Here is an 18,765-nt window from a genome sequence, read left to right on the forward strand (position 1 = left end):
GGAGATGTTTTGGAGTGCACTCAATGTTAGTTCATCTGAGATTTATTGTGATGATAAGGCATTTCACAATGCTGTCCGTGTTTGGCTTGAAAGGCCCAATGTTTGTAGCAAGATAATCAGCTGTTGCAATCTTCTGCCTCTTGATTGTTTTTTGTCAAAAACTACTGAGATTCATGTGAAGTCTGAAATTGTTCCACCAGAGACCCAAAACTATGTAAAAGATCTTCAAAAACTGCCTTTTCCTTGCACTTTCTGTAAGGAAACACAACAGATTTGCTTGAATAGTTCATCAAGCAATGGTTTGTATTTTTTACGAAAACTAGTACCTCGTCGACTCAACTCCTTTCGCATCAGCTATGAACTTATTATTACATTTCAAACCTGTTATATTTTCTTACCACTGAACTCTGATGGATATACTCCAAAAGAAAAGGCAGATGTTTATATGATAAATTTTAGTAAATGCAAGAAGTGCTGTAGAAAAAATGATGATGGTAAAAGTTTTGGGTTTGTGACCGCATTTCAATTAGTATATGAACAGTCAGCATCCACAAGCAATTTATTGAAGATCATTAACAATGAAAATCAAGAAGAACTTAAACCAAGAGTGTCCAGTGCACTTGTTGTGAATGATAAATTTCAACAAGATTGCTTTGTTTCAAAACAATGGGTTATGGATAAATTGCTACCAAAATTATGTCAATGGTGTGAAGAAGAACAACAAAAAAGTGATGATAAATCAATGCTTCCCCCATCCCTATCTTTGCTAGACAAGGAACAGTACACAATTTTATATCATCAGCTGAAAATGAAGTATGGAATTGAGCTGTCGCGAGTATGTGTTTATGGCCATACATTTCTGTCACCTTACGGCTTAATGCTTCCAGATAGTGTGCAAAGCTTATGTCTTGAAAAAACACTTGCTTAGCTGTGGTTGCTTGCCCATAATTTCTTCAAGCTATGCCTCCATGCGTAAAAGCATGTTAATAATTAAATTTTCCAACTCATAAATAAAGATTTGTCTGTTTTTAAAGCTTCTTAATCTGTGAAATACCAATGATTCATCGATTTTTGTTGCAAGTGTCAATGACAATATAGCCATTCACAAAGCACATGCTGCGCTTATAAATTTATTTTAAAGAAAAAATGACTGATTTTTCTAATCTTTCAAATTAGCAGAATCTTGAGTTAAACTAAAACATTTTGTATTTCTCCTGATTAGGTTTGGCCAGAAGTGACAGATCCTCAAAAGTTTGTTTATGAAGACATTGCCATTGCAACTTATCTGATCATACTATGGAAAAAGGAACGGGAAATGTTTGGAATAAATTCTAAGCAATCTTTCATTGACCTTGGTTGTGGAAATGGTCTGTTGGTGCACATATTAACTTGTGAAGGGGTAGGTCACATATATGTTATTATACTAAGTTTCTTGTATTGGGTTGTGATTAAACATATCTAGATTAATAATAGAATTCACATTCAGTGACTTCAAAAAATGTTAGTAGTAGTGTATTAACGCATGGCACGATAGGCGAATTCTGCTGTCTTAATATGTTGAAATCCTGTCATTCGGTTATATTTCAGCATTTTGGTAAAGGGGTAGATATCAGAAAAAGAAAAATATGGGACATTTATGATGCAAAAACTAAACTGGAAGAAGCTACGGTCACTCCAGATGACTTGGCACTAGTTCAAGGCTATGACTGGTTGCTGGGAAACCATTCCGATGAGCTTACACCGTGGATTCCTGTGATGGCAATGAAGTATGTGAAATGTGAATGCTTTAAAGTTTCATCAACGCTTTAACCACAAATTATTGTCCAAACTGTTCTTTCCATTGATGGCTGTTCGTGCTGTTAACCTCCGAATCACTTTCCTTTTGGCATAATTCGTACGGTATGGCAGTAACAATGACATTTTTTTTTTCAACTTCACGCAGGTTTCTCTGTCACAACTTCGCTTTACAAAACATTGTGCTATTGACTCAGTCAGTCTGTTCTTCTCTCGTTCCACATGTTCAATTTTCATACTATCACGTGCATTTTTCTCAGATGTGGATATAATACTCGTTATTGGGTTCTCCCTTGTTGCTTCTATGATTTTCATGGAAAATATGAACGATCTCAGTCCTCAAGTGGACAATATGAAAACTATTTAACGTATGTTAGTCACATTGGTGAAAAATGTGGTTTTGATGTTCTGATGGATGTTATGAGGATACCGTCGACTAAGCGAGTAAGTTTTTAAAGTCGTTTTGAACGCTTTAAAGTCAGTTTTTTTACCTCGAGTTTCATTGTAATGCATGTAATGCGCAATTAAAGTAAAGTGCGTTAGTAAGGTGTAATGCTAAACAAGATCGTTCTCTTTATTTGCCGTTCATAAATGATTTTTAGGTGTGCTTTGTTGGAATGACAAAACGTCATGCCGAAGTTGAGCAGACGGATGCGGTCAACAAAGCGAACGAGTTTATTCGAGAGAGATGCAACTTGAAATCTGTTGGAGATTCCGAAAAACATTTTGAAGCAAGGCCGAAGGAAGAAAAAATTAAAAATTGTACAAAGATAGACAGGAACATTCAAACAGAAATTGTGCAAACGATATCTGCGCACTTGTTATCACAAAACAACTTAGTTTCAAACGCAAAAGGTAACACCAATAATAACATATTGTTCGCAGTAAGTTTAAATTGCAACTTGGTAAACTTGAAAAGGTAAAGGTTAAAAAATGCATTTTATTTGTTTTCTGCCATCACAAAAATCATCACTGTCGTCATTAAAAATCTATCAATGTGTTGGGCTTGCTCACTATTTTTTGGTAAATTGTGTAGAGTGGAACCGGGGCGGGGAACTTCGTTTGCCCGATGCCATGCTTTTGTTGAGAGACGCCGCCAAGCAACATTTGAAGAAGGAGTGTGGCGGATTGCAAACGTTATTGAGAAACAATAATCAGGTAAAATACATAAAACCGTGGCCGCGCACGTATAAGACACGCCAAGTATTTGGAACATTAACTGGTTAGCTGAAAACAACATAGATCTTCGGTACATACTTAAGTGCAGTAAATTTTTTTTCTTCAGATTTTCGAAATCATCAAAGGAACTGTTCGTATTCGTGATTGGTCGTCGCCTGATCAACCTCGACGTAAAAAGAGAAAATTCCAGAAAGCCTCACAAGGTTGTTGGAAAACTAAAAGATGTTGGTTTTATGACAATCATCCAAATGGATGCCCTCGTTCTGCAGAGGATTGTACGTTTCTGCACGACTCCATTGAACCAGATGCAACGAATAGTCTGGCGCATTAGTGCTAGTAAAAGCTGCTGACACTTGCATACGAATCGCCGGTCGGTAACCGAAAGCTCTTTGGCGACATGCGGGCGTTTTGCACACCGGTAGAGATAATCTCGTATTGCGGAGTGCTGAACATGTCGGACGATTGTCGCGAGCAAGACGTGAGGTCGTTTCTGCTCCATCGTTTTGAATCCCGCGTTGCCATGTTATCTCGGCTCTTTCCAGGTGGTGATGAAAACCAGGACAACCCGGTCACTGTGCGATCGGAAGTGGCCGTCTGTCTCTCCGATTGCTTGCTGTGTTGTAGTCCAGCCACACTTGAAACCCCGGTCGTCACACGCACGTCCATAGAACCAAGAATCTTTGACGCTTCCCTGAATTTTATAATACTCTTGAATAGTTAGTTGATGGTACAAAACTTGGCAAGAAGAAGGCGGTTTATGGCTCTCCAGTCTCCACCCAGAAAATCAATATTTTTTACATTAATTAAACGGCTACTTCAAGCCATGATCACTTTCCCACCTATCTCGCCATAATAACTTTAGATCAAAATGTAATCTAAATCAACTGCACAAGTTACCTCGCCAATGGCCCACCTCCTTTTTCCCTTTCACGCAGAGCTCTAACTACCCGGATGTCAGTGATTGCAAGGGCGTGAAACGTGCGCATGATCTGTAAAGCGTAATAAATCGAAAGGTGGTATTCGTTGTTGTAGCATAAAGGTTTCTCGCTGGCAGTGGCGGCTCGTGGTCTCAAAACATGGGGGGGCTGCATCAACCAGTAGGCTAACCTAATATAAATAATTATAAACCTGTATCGGACTGAGGTATAAATGCACTGAGTTAAGGTTAGTAACACAGTAACATGTTCTTTTAATTGGCTGTCGTTTAATGTTTTTATCATTTAAAGTAAACTTTTGATAATGGCTTGAATGTGGTCAAGTTTAGGTGGTCACCAGATGGAGCTAGTACTATTTTGGGACTTGGTATTAACTTAGTTGGTTAGATCTATGCTTGTGCTTTCCAACGATAGCAAATTTGTTGAAATTGAACAACAAATGAATAAATGGGAGACAATTTCCTTCAGGTGCTTTTCAGTGCCTTTCCACCCCGTACTTCCTCCTTTATAATAGTCTATTCCAACCTGTGTGACGTACATGACGTCATCAAAGAGCACCAATAATTAAAGTAATTGGCTTTACTTTACATCAAAACTAGTCTGTCTCGGTGACTTCTCAAAACACAGATCAAGTAAAGTAACCTACGATCCCTTTACCTAATCACCGATAGCTTCCACACGCTTAAACTAAAGATTTACGAGAACCAAAGTTGGAATCCCTGACCAGGGTCTGTTTTATTTGCAGTCCCCACAGCGCTTGTTCAGTGATGCTAGAAAACTTTTTTCTGAAAAACTACGTCATAAAAAAAGAACAAGCAACACCGGTGTAACGGTCCAGGAGTTACTGCGGTCTGAAAGTTACCGTAACTTCTGGACCGCGTATACGCGGTCTGAAAGTTACTGCCAGTCCAGAAGTTACTAAAACAGGGTTTTCAGATTTGACGCTTGCAGCAGATTTGTATAAATGATTTCAACATTGGAAACATGTTGAACTTGAAGACTTATCCACCATTGCATCTTAACAACATGATTTGCAGCTTGTTAGCCGCTGGTCTTGAGTTGTAGTTGACGAACATAGTCTTTGACTATTAATTTTATGTAGGCCTATTTCGTGAAAGTTAAAACCAAAGTTTTCTAGTGAATGAAGCACTGAGCCTATTTTTGGTCTGGTTTTTCATAATTACTGTTTTGAAGAAATATAAAGTAACTTAGGCTACATGTAGGCCAACCAGTAGTCAAAACGCCATCAACCTTCAGTGAGTAGGCTATCACAGTCTCACACGCGGGGAAGGCTTTAGCTTTTACGAAAGTGTTGAACACTTTGAGATTCCAATGAATTTCCGTTGGACTCCCATCGAAAACACGTGGCACGAAACTTAAAAGTCTAGAATTATGGTTTCGTGGTGAGAATATTTATCCTTGGGATTCATCTTTCGCACACTTGCAGAGGGTTTAATCTACTGACCAAGTGAAGTTTCAGTCCATTCACAAGTTTTCCCAAAAGAATTTCGAAAAAGCACACCCACTTACAATAGCAGTAACTTTTGGACTGCTTCTGCGGCGTTGCAGTCTGGAAGTTACTGTCAGTCCAAAAGTTACCAGCGGTGCCAGGCGTTTTCACAATCGATAGAAAAGCGAAAATTGTTTTAACTAAGTGTAATGAATTCATTGCTCTCAAACTAATGCAAGCTTTTCAGTTAACATTACAAAATACTTGTAATTATTAATCTGACCTTTTGAGAGGTTAAAAATTTAATTATTTTTTTTGAAACAAAATTAAATAAAATTTAAATGAAATATTTGGCAACTCTTGTAACTTTTGGCATGCAGTAACTCTTGGACTGCTACACCGGGTCTGCAGAATTTGCAGACCCAGAGTTGCCAAATAATTTTTGTAACACAAATTTTTAATATTAAGAGTTTTTTTAATTTTTCAAGCGAAATAAATTTAAAAAAACATGGCAAAACTATCTATATGTAATATAATTCACATATGCACAAAAATGTTGGGGGGGCTGCAGTCCCGCAGTCCCTTATGACGAGCCGCCACTGCTCGCTGGTATTTATCACCTTGGATCAATTACCTGCAGTCGAACATAATCGCTAGAGTCCAAGCCAAGCATTTCAACTAAAGATCTCAACGTTTTATCACTTCGTAGTCCGACAGCTGACATCGCCATGACCGCACGCGATCGAATTTCTGCACTGGTGCTATTGATTTGATTGCCCAAGTCTTCCAGCAGTCTGCAAGCAAAACACGTGCTTTGATCATATACACTTTAGTACACGTCGGCTCAGTGACTGACAGATTAGCGTAAATTTCTTATTTTAAAACGTCTTAAATCAGGGGTTCCCAACCTGGGGCCCATGGCCCCCTAGTGGGCCGTGAGCCTTTTTCAAGGGGGCCATGAAAAAAATTGAAAAATAATTATTTTTTTTAATTTACCATTTCTAAGTCCACTCCAACACTATACAAAAAAATAAATACATTAAAATTTAATAAAAAAGGCTTATTTTGGGCAAAACTAAGCAAATCGTACCCTAAGCTTAATCAAATTGTCGTGCCATTGCTGTTGCCATTCACATCAACATATCATTGTGAATGTTGGTTTTCAACAATGTTACTTCTGAACACAAAGCAGCGCAGTGTCTTGGATATTCAATATGACATACGGCTTGCTCTTTCCACTACCAAACCAGCAATTAAGACATTGTCAGAGCAAAAACAAGCTCAACCATCACATTAACTGCATACCGTATGTAATAACTAATTAATGTACTATTATGTTTATGGTGTGTTGTATTTATATCATTTTATCATTCTAACCACTGGTTACTGTATAAACAAGTTTTTAATTAAAATGACGTTTCTTAATTTTTTCAAAAGGTTGAAAAAATAGGGGGCCATTAATTATTCAAATTTTTTAAAGGGGGCCACGGTGTAAAAAAGGTTGGGAACCCCTGTCTTAAATGGACTTTTTTTTAGTAAACAGTTAATTTGGCAGGCCAACGTAACAAGCAATATTCGTTATTTACAATGGTTGAACGTCTGTTGACGTTGGATCAATGTAAAAAAGATGTTTCTTTTTCTCCAGTTAAATGACTGATAACGAAGCTTCTCACCTATTTCTCAAACCAAGTGAAGTAAATGCCTGCGACACACCAAGCCGAACTTCACGTTTCGGGTCGTCCCACAACTTGGGAAAGAAAATGTCGAAAGCATCTTTTTCTTCCATCAACCGGAACATCTACGTCACAAATCCGCAAATGAAGTACAACTTACCGAAAAAAGAAGCGTTTGTTCATGAATAACAAAAACAACAAACCCACCTGACTTGGCCCAACGTAGGCTATTAACAGCGCAGCAGACAGTCGGTCCTGCCACTTTCGAGCGTTTTTCAACTGCGTAATAATGGCCTTCAATGTGAGCTCATCAAAGTGGTGCAGCTGTCGAACGAGCACCTCCAATCCTTGTGAATGCCAATCCCATTTTGCTGTGCTCTGCACGAAGTTTAAGCATTAGTAGCTGAATACGCATTATCCTTGTAGCTAAGGAACTTAAGCACAAGAAGTTGCAGAACTACATTTTATTTCAAAGAAATGTGACTTCTTTCATCAATTTTTTTGGAATGTTGTTTACAATATGCACATAATATTCACTTGAATAACTTGTAGCAGCTTGGACGTGGCAATATTGGCTGAAACATCATCATAGGTCCCGCATATTTCTCCAAGGCAAACACTCGCTTGAAACGATATCTCATCATTCTCTTCATCACATGTAGCAAGTAGACGAAGTACCTACACAATGTATTTAGGGTGTTTCATATGTTCACTATTTTCAAAAGGCCTGGGACCTGATGTGGTTGACTTTTGGATAAAAACTGGACACCCAAATTTTTAGCTGACGTCATAAAGATACGGGGCACGGTCCAAAATACCCAAATTTTTACGTATTTTGAAAACTACTTATCGCAGAGTGTCAAAATACGCAGAACAGAATGTTTACTATGAAATGAAATATGACAACTTAAGCTAGTTTTAGGCACTACATTTTCTCTTGGCCATCATTGTCTGGCCGCGACTAAGTCCGCCTTCTTAAGTTCCTAAAAACCTCACCAGACCGAAATCCTTCCCATCGATAACAGTTTAACCTCATTGACCCAGGAAAAACATCTTTGAATCCCTTCCTAATCAAGAGGCTGTTCGAATATTACATGACACCTTCGGGATGAGGAGTCAAAACGGACACATTGCGTTGTAGTTAACGGGTCGATAAAAAAAATATTTGGCGGCGGGCTAATATACAGTACATACGTGAGTGATGGAAGCACTGCTACCATTTGAACAACCTCCAATGTGACAATCTGCATAAAATTTGCTCCTGAAAACTTTGTTTTATTTCACCTTGATCAACCTTTGAAGTTCCGGCTTATCTTCAATCTGTAAATGAACAAATGTAGCTTGATCGCTGCAAGCAAGTTGCTCGAGAACATCGGTGCGAATTTCATGCGTTCCTTTGCGCAATCGTGTGGTCAGTTCCTTTACAGCGAGTTCGTGCCACTCACCTGCGTAATCACAAAAACATAAACACTCTGTTGGTAAAATAGTTATCAATTTCTTTTTTCTGATATCACCATGGGATAACGATTCTCAAATTGTGATTGGCTTGAAACAATGCCGTGGTTGGAGGCTTAGTTGTTTTTGCAATATTTAAGATTAGCGTCTAGGCCTACACCACCCAGCCCATTTCACTAGTTACAAGCAGCCTAGGCCTCTATCATACCTAATCGAATGAGAGCTTTTGCGACCTCAAATGTAACATCAGCACTAGAGTCGTGAATAGCTTTTATCAAAACAGGGATCGTGTCTTCTGTGGCAGTGCTGCCAAGAGATGCGAGCGATCTTGCCGCGTAAACTCTGTCGTCAACTCTAGGAGAAGAACCCAAAGAATTCCACAGTTCCTGCAGAATGCAGTAATAAGATAATAATGATGGCTGAGTTATGTTCAACACAAGCCAAAGTAAGTAGGCTGTAGGGCCTAGTAGCTAAACAGAAAAAAACTGGTTGCTTTGTTGCATGTGCTTTAGCCTACGTGGGGGCTACTCGCAAAGTAAATTTCCTGAAGTCGATTCCTTAATATTACCTGGAGTCGATCTCTCTGAATGTATGAAAGTGCTGTTCCATTTGATGACTTGAGATTTTCAATAAACCGAACTGTGTTGTTTGCTTTGCGGTACGATCGGTTTGAAGTTACACTAGATGGGGTGATAAGGTCACGAGTTGCACTTTTTCTGCCAAAATGAAAGGAAACTGTTTCTTGTGTTATGTTAGAACGACAGGCTGACAAAATACAAAAAAAAATGCAACTGTAAATCAGAAATACAAACTACTACAGTATATCGTTCACCACGTTTTTACAAGATATTAACTTCACGGTAGGCCAATCTGCTCAAACAATAAGAAACAATTAAAGTTGTTTGAACCAATTAATATAATTAAAGTAGGCCTAGCCGTGCCTAGACGAATAATGTAAGCCATTTTAAACCAGTAGCATTCATGATATTAGGCTAATAGGCTTTATTATCATGAATCAAGTCATTTAACCCTTTTGTAAAGAACTCGAATTTCAAACAATTTGACGTCACAAAGGCGGCATAACGACAAGTACGAGACAATTGTTTTGAGGATGCTCCACATTCAGATTAAAATCTAGTATGGAATCACAGAAATAATCACATTTCACAACGACACTTGCGTGATTGCTCACAAAAATTTAGCAAATTGCAGAAGATTTTGCATTTCGGTGCGATGAGCCTACCTTTGTTTTATTCGTCGTGGAATGAACAGTCTCAGCTTTGTCTTATTTTTTAAATCTCTTTGGTTGACAATAGTTGGTTGAACAGCAAGGCCGTGTATATTTGGTTGAGCATTGGACCAATGTCCGCAAGAAAAAGGATACTTTTTTGTAGCATTCTAAATACAATCACGTAATCTGTTTGAGTCGATTATACAAGCAACAAAACTATAATAAAATTTACCAATTTTACTTCATAAAATGACCTCTGACGTAGCTAAAAATACAAATTTAAAAGAGGGTACCGTACGACAGTTTTAGGGTAAAAAACCTTTTTAATGAGCAAAGAAAAAGTACCGATAGTCTACCTAAAAATTCGCCTTTTATTGTTGAAAGATAAGATAAAACATTTGAGTCTTCGTTGGCCCAGGGTCTACTTCCCTATTATGTGCCTTAAGCCTATAACTCGATCGATAAATCTACAGACATTGCGAAGGAAGGAATAAAAAAACAAATAGCTTAACGACAGCTCAATTCTTTGTGTGTGCAGTTGTGCAACACCCAATTAGTGCACTGCTACCTAATCAACGGTAGGCCTACCAATTGTATGGAAAAGCTCACTGGCAGCAACAGAAGCCAAGCATTCGGCCATAGGCAAGGCAACAAGCCGAAAACTCATTGCTGTCAAACTTGATTAATTAATTCGCAAAGCAGCCTACCGTTTTAGTGAGTGGCAGAATACGTTGCTGATCATGCAAGAATTGTGATTGAGGAATGTCGATAGAATGAGCTGTTTTGTCACTTCCTGATAGATCGGATAATTGAGGAAAACTTTCACCAGCAATAGAGCGCGTGTAAGCTGCAAGCATTCACGAAGAAAATATTCATGAAAAAAATACAATGAACAGTGATCGCTGCTTACTCATAACCTTCAGAGCGGATATTAACTTTTTATACTGTACAAAGAATACTTTATTACGTAACACAATTTGGCTACTTAAATTTTTAAACGTCAGAACATAATGTATGACAATGGCAGATGCAAAATGTGATACTACTACTAACTTAGATTTTGAGTGACCAGACAAACTTAGTTTTTAAACAAGAGGTGTGAATACGTCCAACTTTTATCAGCTATTGAAAGAAATAATTGCGATTACTGAAAGAAAAAAACGTTTGCAAAAGAAATTTCCCAAACAAACATAATGGAAAAATCCAAACTACTTTAATGTTACAGTAGGTTACAGCACGCACAAAACAGGCAATCTAAGCTGCGTCAGACCTAATGACACCCATTTAACCTACTTCAAAAGAGCTGTCCTGATGAATCAAGTGGAAGGAATTCAATGCTTCTGCTGTATCTGCAATGTTTTACTCTCCGTCACTGATGTCCATTTTTCACGCTTCCTCCAAATAAATGAACAACGCATCAGTTGTTCTGACAACACACTAATTTTACTAAGCTTCGCCGTCGCACATGACTAGGGAACTGTGTTCCGTCAGCCAGTGCAAACCGCTACTACTACAGCGAACTCGCAGCATCAGGCCGTTAGTATCTACGTACATTGTGAAGTAACTTTACTAAGCTATACTGTATACTTTTTACTTCATAAACATTGGGCTAAGACTGTGTTACAAGACTATTGTATTCTCATTCTGTTTGAAATTTTTTGTTAGCTTTGTTGGTGCCCAAACGAACTGAAGTAATAAACAAAGTTCCATGTCGCCCTGACACTGCAAACTTAACCTGCGCTCACGAGTAATACAGATATTTCATTTTTTTCTACCCAGGAAACATTCTTGATTTTCGATGATAAATTCAGTTTCATCAGCCCACCTTGAATTGAATCCAAGAACATACTTAGATAACCCTAAACATCTGTTTAACCCAAAACATAAGTAATGTAGCCTACCTGGGATTAAATGGCGCCCAGAGTGTGAGGTAACAGGAGTTTGTGCCGCTTGCGGTGTCATATCTAAAAAAAACAAAAAAAACATGCCAGACCGTACTCTCCATATAACTTATTGGTACTGACAGCACCAGGTGTTAGAATATTTCGAGAGCATCATTTTATTTTACAGTAATCGTAAACTGAATTAAAACACTCCATGGTCGTATCTCATATCAAATTACACAGCGTCTTAACTAGACTATAGTGCATACTTACAGGTCCTCCGGATAGACTCCTGACTTTGAGGTTTTGGTGCCAGTGAATTATCAGGTTCCAACAAGTTAACTGAAAGGTTCGCTGCATTGTATATCTTCGTGTGAATACGATATATTCGCTTTTGAATGAGTTCTAGATCATCTCTCTGCAAGAAAAGTGGACTTTATAAACTACACCACCTAAGACCTAAGTGATAAAGCTAGGCCGAATCATAACAGCAACATACACTTGATATAAACATTTCTTGCATAAATAAACCCGTAGTTAGCTCTTTTAAACCTATGAAGTTAGGATTATATAAATTTCGTGAATTACCATAATGTCAAAATTTCCCTTCATTGGATCTTGATCGTCCATCCAAGGTATAGATGATCCGGTTTCGGCGGATAAAACATCTTTATCTACGTAGCTCGCGGGTACGGCAAGCCCAATGCTGTGGTATGACAATGGATTTTCCTACAAAACGTTTCAAGTAGATATGTTGTTTAAAGGAAACCACACAAAACTAAATAAACTCCGATAGCCCCGATTAATAAACAAAACTAAATAAACTCCGATAGGTCCGCCCCGATAGCTCAATTGGTTAGCGCGTCACTTCTGGAACGAAAAAGCTTCAAGATCAAGCGGCGCTGGTTCGACTCTCAGGGTGTGCGCTTGAGCAACGCACGTTAAGGACTGCTCTCCATTCAGCGGCATCTAATGGATGGAATAGTTCCCCGGCAACAAGACTTTAACAATCGGAAACTTCACTCTGTCAATCTCGGTGACCGGGCCTGCGTCAGCGATTCAAAGCCTCTACAAGTATGCGAAACTGCCAGAAGAAGCTCTGAAAAAAGAAGCTCTGCAAGAAGCTTTCCCAGTCCGAGGATAAAGATTCAATCAATCAACTTGATGATTGCACCTACTCGAGCCTTTGTATCATTGTACTGGCATTGCAATGCAATTTAAAGAAATAGTCATCAACGCCAGACAGTAGGCTATATTCATTCCTGAGAATGCTAACCTTCCACGTGTCTGTACTTTAATTACAACTAAATTACGTAGGCTATATAGCGGTTTCTTCTTTTTGCTCTTTTGCCGCATTTCATGCTTTTGTCCAAGGTAATGCAAGTAACAAAAAAAAACACAACCTGGAGCTAACGATTGTGTTTTAATTGATCGTTCATTTTTGCCTACCTTAAGCAATCGGCCCATGTTTGGAGTGTAAGAAAATCTATGATGACCAAACATCCAATATTTTTCACCTTCGTCCAAGTCTTCACCTACGCTTATTTCTTTGTCTAAATAAAAAAAAAACAAAAAAACATCAGCATATTAATTATACAGTATTGGTACTTGTAATCTGTAGGTAGATGCAACAGATAGGGTATATTGACCGGTAGACACTAACACAAGACAATTTTCTCTACGAACCAGCTGACTGTAGCATTGTGAGCCTTCTAGCACTCAGTCAAAGAGTTGATCCTTGGTTTGAATTTTTTTTGATAATTACAGAATAAAAAGAGTAGTGGCAGATGTGGGAATCGAACCCGTGTCATCGAAATGACTATTCCCTAACCCTTTTGGCCACGCTGGTGACGGTAAACCGTTTACTTTCTAGCGTGCATGAGCCGCACGACTGCAATCAGCTGATTTAAATCTTGCCTTCTGATTGGTTAATAAATCTCATCTGCTGCACCGACCTGCAGATTACAAATACGCATACAGTAGCCTACACTGGGTATGTATATGCCAGGTTTACAAATATATCACAAAAAATAATAAATAGGCTATATTGGTTCACAACGAATAATAGCTTGGTTAGTCATCAAACAATCATACTTTTGCAAAGCCTTTGCCAGTCAACCACATAGCTGGTTGTTGGATAAGTAAAGTAAATTTAATTTTGTGAACAAGTGTAGCAGCGTTTAACACTTTTGGTACAATTCAACATACGTATGTCAAAAACAGTCAAAAATACCTTCGTCTTTTGATTCCCCATGCATTAACACAACAGCTTTCTTGGAAGGAAACAATGGCCTAGAAAAGCGTATTTCTCCATGCAAGATAGATTTCGGTGCTATTGTTTCAGGTGGAGGATGAAGTGATGGCAGTTCCTAAAAAATTTGTCAGAAGACTTGTGCCTTGCAAGTTGACAGTAGCTTTTTAATTTGACTCTATGATTCCAAATCACAAGTTGGAGAGAATGAAGTGTGACGCAGAGAATTACTTGTACATTCACTGAATTTTTTTCGTGTAATAGTGTAAATAGACCGATGAACGCCAATGGCAATACTTGTAGCCTTATAGGCTCCAATTACATATGAACTGAAGGCTAGGCATGTGGCTCGATGATGTGATCTAGTCTGAATGAATTTAAAAAAATGTTATATTCATTTGACTGCTTTTTTACTACATTGTGTCTTCAAACTGAAAATGAATCAATAAGAAACAAGTAACCTACCTGAAAAGTTTTTGATAATTTCTCTTCAGAATTACTGATGACAACTTTTTCCAGTCTTTTTTCAAGCCAATGAATTCGTTGTCGAATCAGTTCCGATACCTGAGATAATTACGTTTGATAATACCGGCTCGAAGGCTTAAGGTTTCCGCCTCTGAATGGATAGGCATGGGTTCAATGCAATGTCAGGTCATACCAAAGACTTTTTAAAGTGGTACTGCATGGCACTCAGCAAAGATTCAAAATAATGTGCTTGGCTGCATAAAATAAGTTATGGCAGTTGTTTGTAATGGCTTCTTTCTAAGTGGATCAGGAAAAGAAAAGAAAGGTCCGAAAATAACATGGAAAAATAAGGTAAAAGATGAAGCAGGCAAAGTTGAACTGAAGAAGGAAGATGTAATAAATGGAATGAAGACAGAAAGAAAAAATAGGGTGAAGATAATCCCTGCAAGGAAAACATCGACTTAATTTAAAATAATGTTAATTAAAAAAAAGTTGAATTGTGTGATGTATAACAGTAGGAATCTGCAATTTAAGCTTAATACTTAATACAGACAATGACAATTCCAACAATATCTGACAGAACACAAATATAAAAGCATCACTGAATAGCAAGAAAGAAAGCAATAAAACTAAAATGTACAAAGATTTTATGTAAATTAAACTTACCTCCAAGTGACCTTTTATTGATTCATGCAACTTTTGGCGAAGATAATTTATTTCCACATTGATTTTGTTCAAAACTTCCAAAACAAGTTTCAAGTGTTGACTCTGACAAAAAATACTGAGTTGACTGCATATCAATTCATACATATTAATAATTATTAATATTAATTTTGAATAAATTGTAATTATTTCAAAGTTAATATCTTCCCAGGTCACTTTTGTTGAAATTCAACTTGGTTATTATTGCCAGCAAACTATTATGCAAACATTTCTTCATCGTTGCAGAGATCAACTGGTCAAAACAATGTGCAACCAATAAAACTTCTATAGCAAAATAATTAAAATACTCATGTTGAAACAAGTTTGCTTTTTGGTACTGTATTGAAAAGTTTAACTGTGGAAAAGTACTAGTATATAACAGCTTTGTTGCAACACTGATCTCAAATTTAAAAGTAATAATAAAATTTAGCACCACCGTTTCTAACCTTTCTTAAGTAACATGCAAACTTTTTCACACTTTAATAACTCAATATTTTTTATTAACTGAGCTATAATAATTTGATTAACTAGATTATAAAACTTCAAAAAATCAAACAAATAAGCTATATTAAATCCTATAATTAGTATACCTTTCTGTTTAAAAGAGCAATTTGTTGTAAAATTGACTTTTTCACTTCAGGTGATTTTTCCAACTTTTCTACAGCACGATTCAAAGACTGTATAACTTTTTTAGCAACAGTCATCTAAAAATATGATCAAAAAGATACTTGTCAGTAAGAACAATTCAAAAAAGAAATGATTAACAAGCATCATACGTTTTACAAGTACTAAGTTATATTTTTACAAATTTCCAAATAGGTTACAGTAAAAATAACGATTAACAAATTCAAGTTAATGAAATTATATTGCTGAGAGATCTTTGTAATTTCTATTTGCTTGGTTCTTGGTAAATGTAAATATTTATAAAAAGTAGAATTATTCAATGTTGCAATGATAGCTAGGTATATTGAGTTGTTTTAAACTTTTTATGGCTTGTACCCTCCTGCCGAAGATAATTATTAACACCTGTCACATTAAGACACATTAAAACATTAAGACACGTTAATACCAACAAGAGTGACACCAACATCAGTTACGACTCTGAGGATGAATTTTTTGGTGTTGGTGCCATCGCATAAAACATCGGTACAGGAAAAAGTCAAATGGAGAGCCCTTTTTTCATACAGAAGCAAGTCCTCAAGCTTTACTGGTGCCGATTTATAACATCACTGTAATAAATACAACACCTCCATTCCTTCCAGTGTTACGGTCGAAAAATTTTCTCTGTTGGAAAAGATGTGCTGAAGCCAAATCACGACGAATTCAGTAACTTGGATTTTTAAATGCTTGTGTTTTTGAAAGATGCATAACTGTAAATTTCACCCAGATTGTGCTTTCAATGACAAAGTCGAAATTGTTTTCAAATGAAAATGAGATCACTCAAAAACAAATTCATAATTGAACCTGAAAACATGTGATATCACTTGCTTTCAACATCATTTTCATGTCACAAAGTCCTTCCTGTGTCAGTTAAAGTTAAGACAAAAGCAGTGAGAGAAGTACCAATAGTGTGCGCTACTTCAGCCTGAGTAGCAGTAGCCGGTAGCGCGCTACTTTTATCGATTGGTGGCGGGTAGCAGTAGGCATGGTACTTTAGCCCGAGTAGCAGATAGTGTGCTACTTTTTAAAGTAGCAGATGCCTACCTATGTGTAAATTCAGAGGACATCAGGTCTGATATAAAGCGATTTGAGGAGTGAATGCAACAGTTGACAAACAAAAACATGTTTTTTTCTCAATAAAACATCAAGCGTTGTTATATTATTCATTACTTGATATTCACGGGCAGTCGGGCCTTGACATAACAAGGCAAGTTGTGCAATATTCTAAAAGAATCATTGTAATCATTTTATACTGGAAGATCGTCAGCGTATTGAAGTTCATCTGGTCCTTTGTCTCCATTTATAGAATTTGAGCATACGCTGACGACGACTGGAAGATCGAAACTTGTTCCACAACTGGGATGCGTAAAAGGACATACAATAAGAGCAAAATACAATGTTTTTACAGCGGGTGAACATTTAGCGAAATGAGATTTTGCATTGTTTGCAGCACAGTACTAAGAGAGTACCTGCCTTGAAATATCATTTTCATTTGAGAGAGAACTCTCAATAAACACACCCAGGTATTTTACAGAGTCTGTAAACACAATTTCAGATTTACCTGATTGATTGATTGATTGAATCTTTAGAGGCTTTGAATCACTGACGTAGGCCCGGTCACCGAGATTGACAAAGTGAAGTTTCCGATTGTTGAAGTCTTGTTGCCGGGGAACTATTTCATCCATTAGATGCCGCTGAATGGAGAACAGTCCTTAACGTGCATTGCTCAAGCGCACACCCCGAGAGTAATAATAATATTTATTTGCATCAGACAAAGCTGTCCATATCCAAAACAACGAAATACTACACAAACTGCAAATGCACAAATAACGAACAACAACAACAACGAAATAACAATGTAAAACAACGAAATAATACACAAACTGCAAATGCACAAAATCTCACTAAATAGGCTATCTACTGTTACAAGTTTACAGACAATGGTACGGTAGTGTTACAAGTTAGAAAAACTGAAAGTATATCAGAACGATAAAAACAATCAGATGACATGGCAGCCATCAAAACTAGATAACAGCATACATAGAATTATTATAATGAATACAGTAATTTGATACACGATGACAATCAGACCTCATCAGGTAGGCAACTATAGAGTTAGATGATACTTTGCATCTTCCAACAAAAGAAAAAACATATTTACAAAGTAATGCATCAAATGTTATAATGTTGCACAAGACTTGATGTTCACGTACGCTATAGTGTTTAGGAAAATTGTGTATAATTCTAAATATTAAAGATTAAATATCAAAATTTTTTTGCACGGGTGCCCCCCAATCTAAAAGTGCCCAGGGCCCCCCATCAGCTAATAAATAATAGTAGAGTTGTAAAAATATCATAACAGTTAAATAAAAGAAAATCCGCACTGCTAGTTTGGAGCTGGTGTACAAGTCTTTGCTCTGGTCAAAAATATAATGGCATCATTATTTGTCATACAATGATGTATGATGACCACCATTATGTTTTTGACCAGGGCATAGACTTGTACAGTGTACACCAACTTGTGACTATAATTCCAGTGATCATTTCCAATTAGACAACAATTTCTTACAATAACAAAAAATAACAACATAATCACCTGTTTCTCAAGAAGCATGTCAGATCGATGAAGTCTTTCTTCTGAACATATTTTCGTATCTGCATAAGATCCCGTTCCCCACAGATCAGAAGATGGGAGCTGTTCAAACTTTTTTTCCATTTTTGAATAGCATTTATATTTTATGTAGTTCACAGAGTTCAGTTTATTTTCGTAATAACATGGCACATAACTGATAGTTTAATTTGCACATAGGCATGCCATACGGAAATCGTAAAACCAACCTGAAGTCCAAAAATATAAAAGTAGGCTAGCCTTCCATTTCCAACCCAACTATTTCTGCGCGCGTTGGTCCAGACCAGTGGTTACCTTGGTGGCAGAGCTACCAAATTTTTTTCTTTAAATTCTAGCTCAAATGCGATTACATTAAAATAATGACTGTGGGGTAGAAAGTAATAAAAATAAATCTGTTTTATGATTATTAGCTTGATACGTTGACGTCGCTATGATAGTGAACATAATAACAATAATGC

The 18,765-nt window shown here is 37.2% G+C and overlaps 2 protein-coding genes across 2 annotated transcripts; one reads left to right on the top strand and one right to left on the bottom strand.

Annotated features, from left to right (window-relative positions):
• LOC145779657 (putative tRNA (uracil-O(2)-)-methyltransferase) lies at positions 1–4,217 on the top strand. Its single transcript, XM_082591296.1, has 7 exons — positions 1–835; positions 1,223–1,399; positions 1,588–1,766; positions 2,055–2,238; positions 2,397–2,649; positions 2,831–2,952; positions 3,080–4,217. The coding sequence occupies exons 1-7, from the start codon at positions 5–7 to the stop codon at positions 3,302–3,304; spliced, it is 1,971 nt and encodes a 656-aa protein (XP_082447422.1). The 5' UTR covers positions 1–4; the 3' UTR covers positions 3,305–4,217.
• On the bottom strand, positions 3,307–18,391 carry LOC145779656 (uncharacterized). The gene is made up of 20 exons (XM_082591295.1): positions 18,275–18,391; positions 15,609–15,722; positions 14,983–15,084; positions 14,317–14,415; positions 13,834–13,969; positions 13,050–13,153; positions 12,189–12,329; positions 11,874–12,018; positions 11,619–11,681; positions 10,425–10,564; positions 9,730–9,884; positions 9,055–9,202; positions 8,695–8,872; positions 8,316–8,476; positions 7,569–7,709; positions 7,239–7,409; positions 7,032–7,156; positions 5,993–6,152; positions 3,871–3,962; positions 3,307–3,664 (listed from the first exon to the last, which is right to left on the bottom strand). The coding sequence occupies exons 1-20, from the start codon at positions 18,290–18,292 to the stop codon at positions 3,307–3,309; spliced, it is 2,751 nt and encodes a 916-aa protein (XP_082447421.1). The 5' UTR covers positions 18,293–18,391.
• Positions 18,392–18,765: the final 374 nt, after the last annotated feature.

The sequence above is a fragment of the Aplidium turbinatum genome, chromosome 11 (genome assembly GCF_918807975.1).
Source record: "Aplidium turbinatum chromosome 11, kaAplTurb1.1, whole genome shotgun sequence".
In the NCBI taxonomy this organism is placed as follows: domain Eukaryota; kingdom Metazoa; phylum Chordata; class Ascidiacea; order Aplousobranchia; family Polyclinidae; genus Aplidium; species Aplidium turbinatum.

Coding starts and splice junctions, on each gene's coding strand:
- LOC145779657 (XM_082591296.1), top strand. CDS start 5: ATGTTTTGGAGTGCACTCAATGTTAGTTCATCTGAGATTTATTGTGAT. Junction 2,239..2,396: donor GGATACCGTCGACTAAGCGA/GTAAGTTTTTAA, acceptor AATGATTTTTAG/GTGTGCTTTGTTGGAATGAC. Junction 2,953..3,079: donor TATTGAGAAACAATAATCAG/GTAAAATACATA, acceptor TTTTTTCTTCAG/ATTTTCGAAATCATCAAAGG.
- LOC145779656 (XM_082591295.1), bottom strand. Junction 13,970..14,316: donor AATTATCAAAAACTTTTCAG/GTAGGTTACTTG, acceptor CAAATTTTTTAG/GAACTGCCATCACTTCATCC. Junction 8,873..9,054: donor TTCAGAGAGATCGACTCCAG/GTAATATTAAGG, acceptor TGCATTCTGCAG/GAACTGTGGAATTCTTTGGG.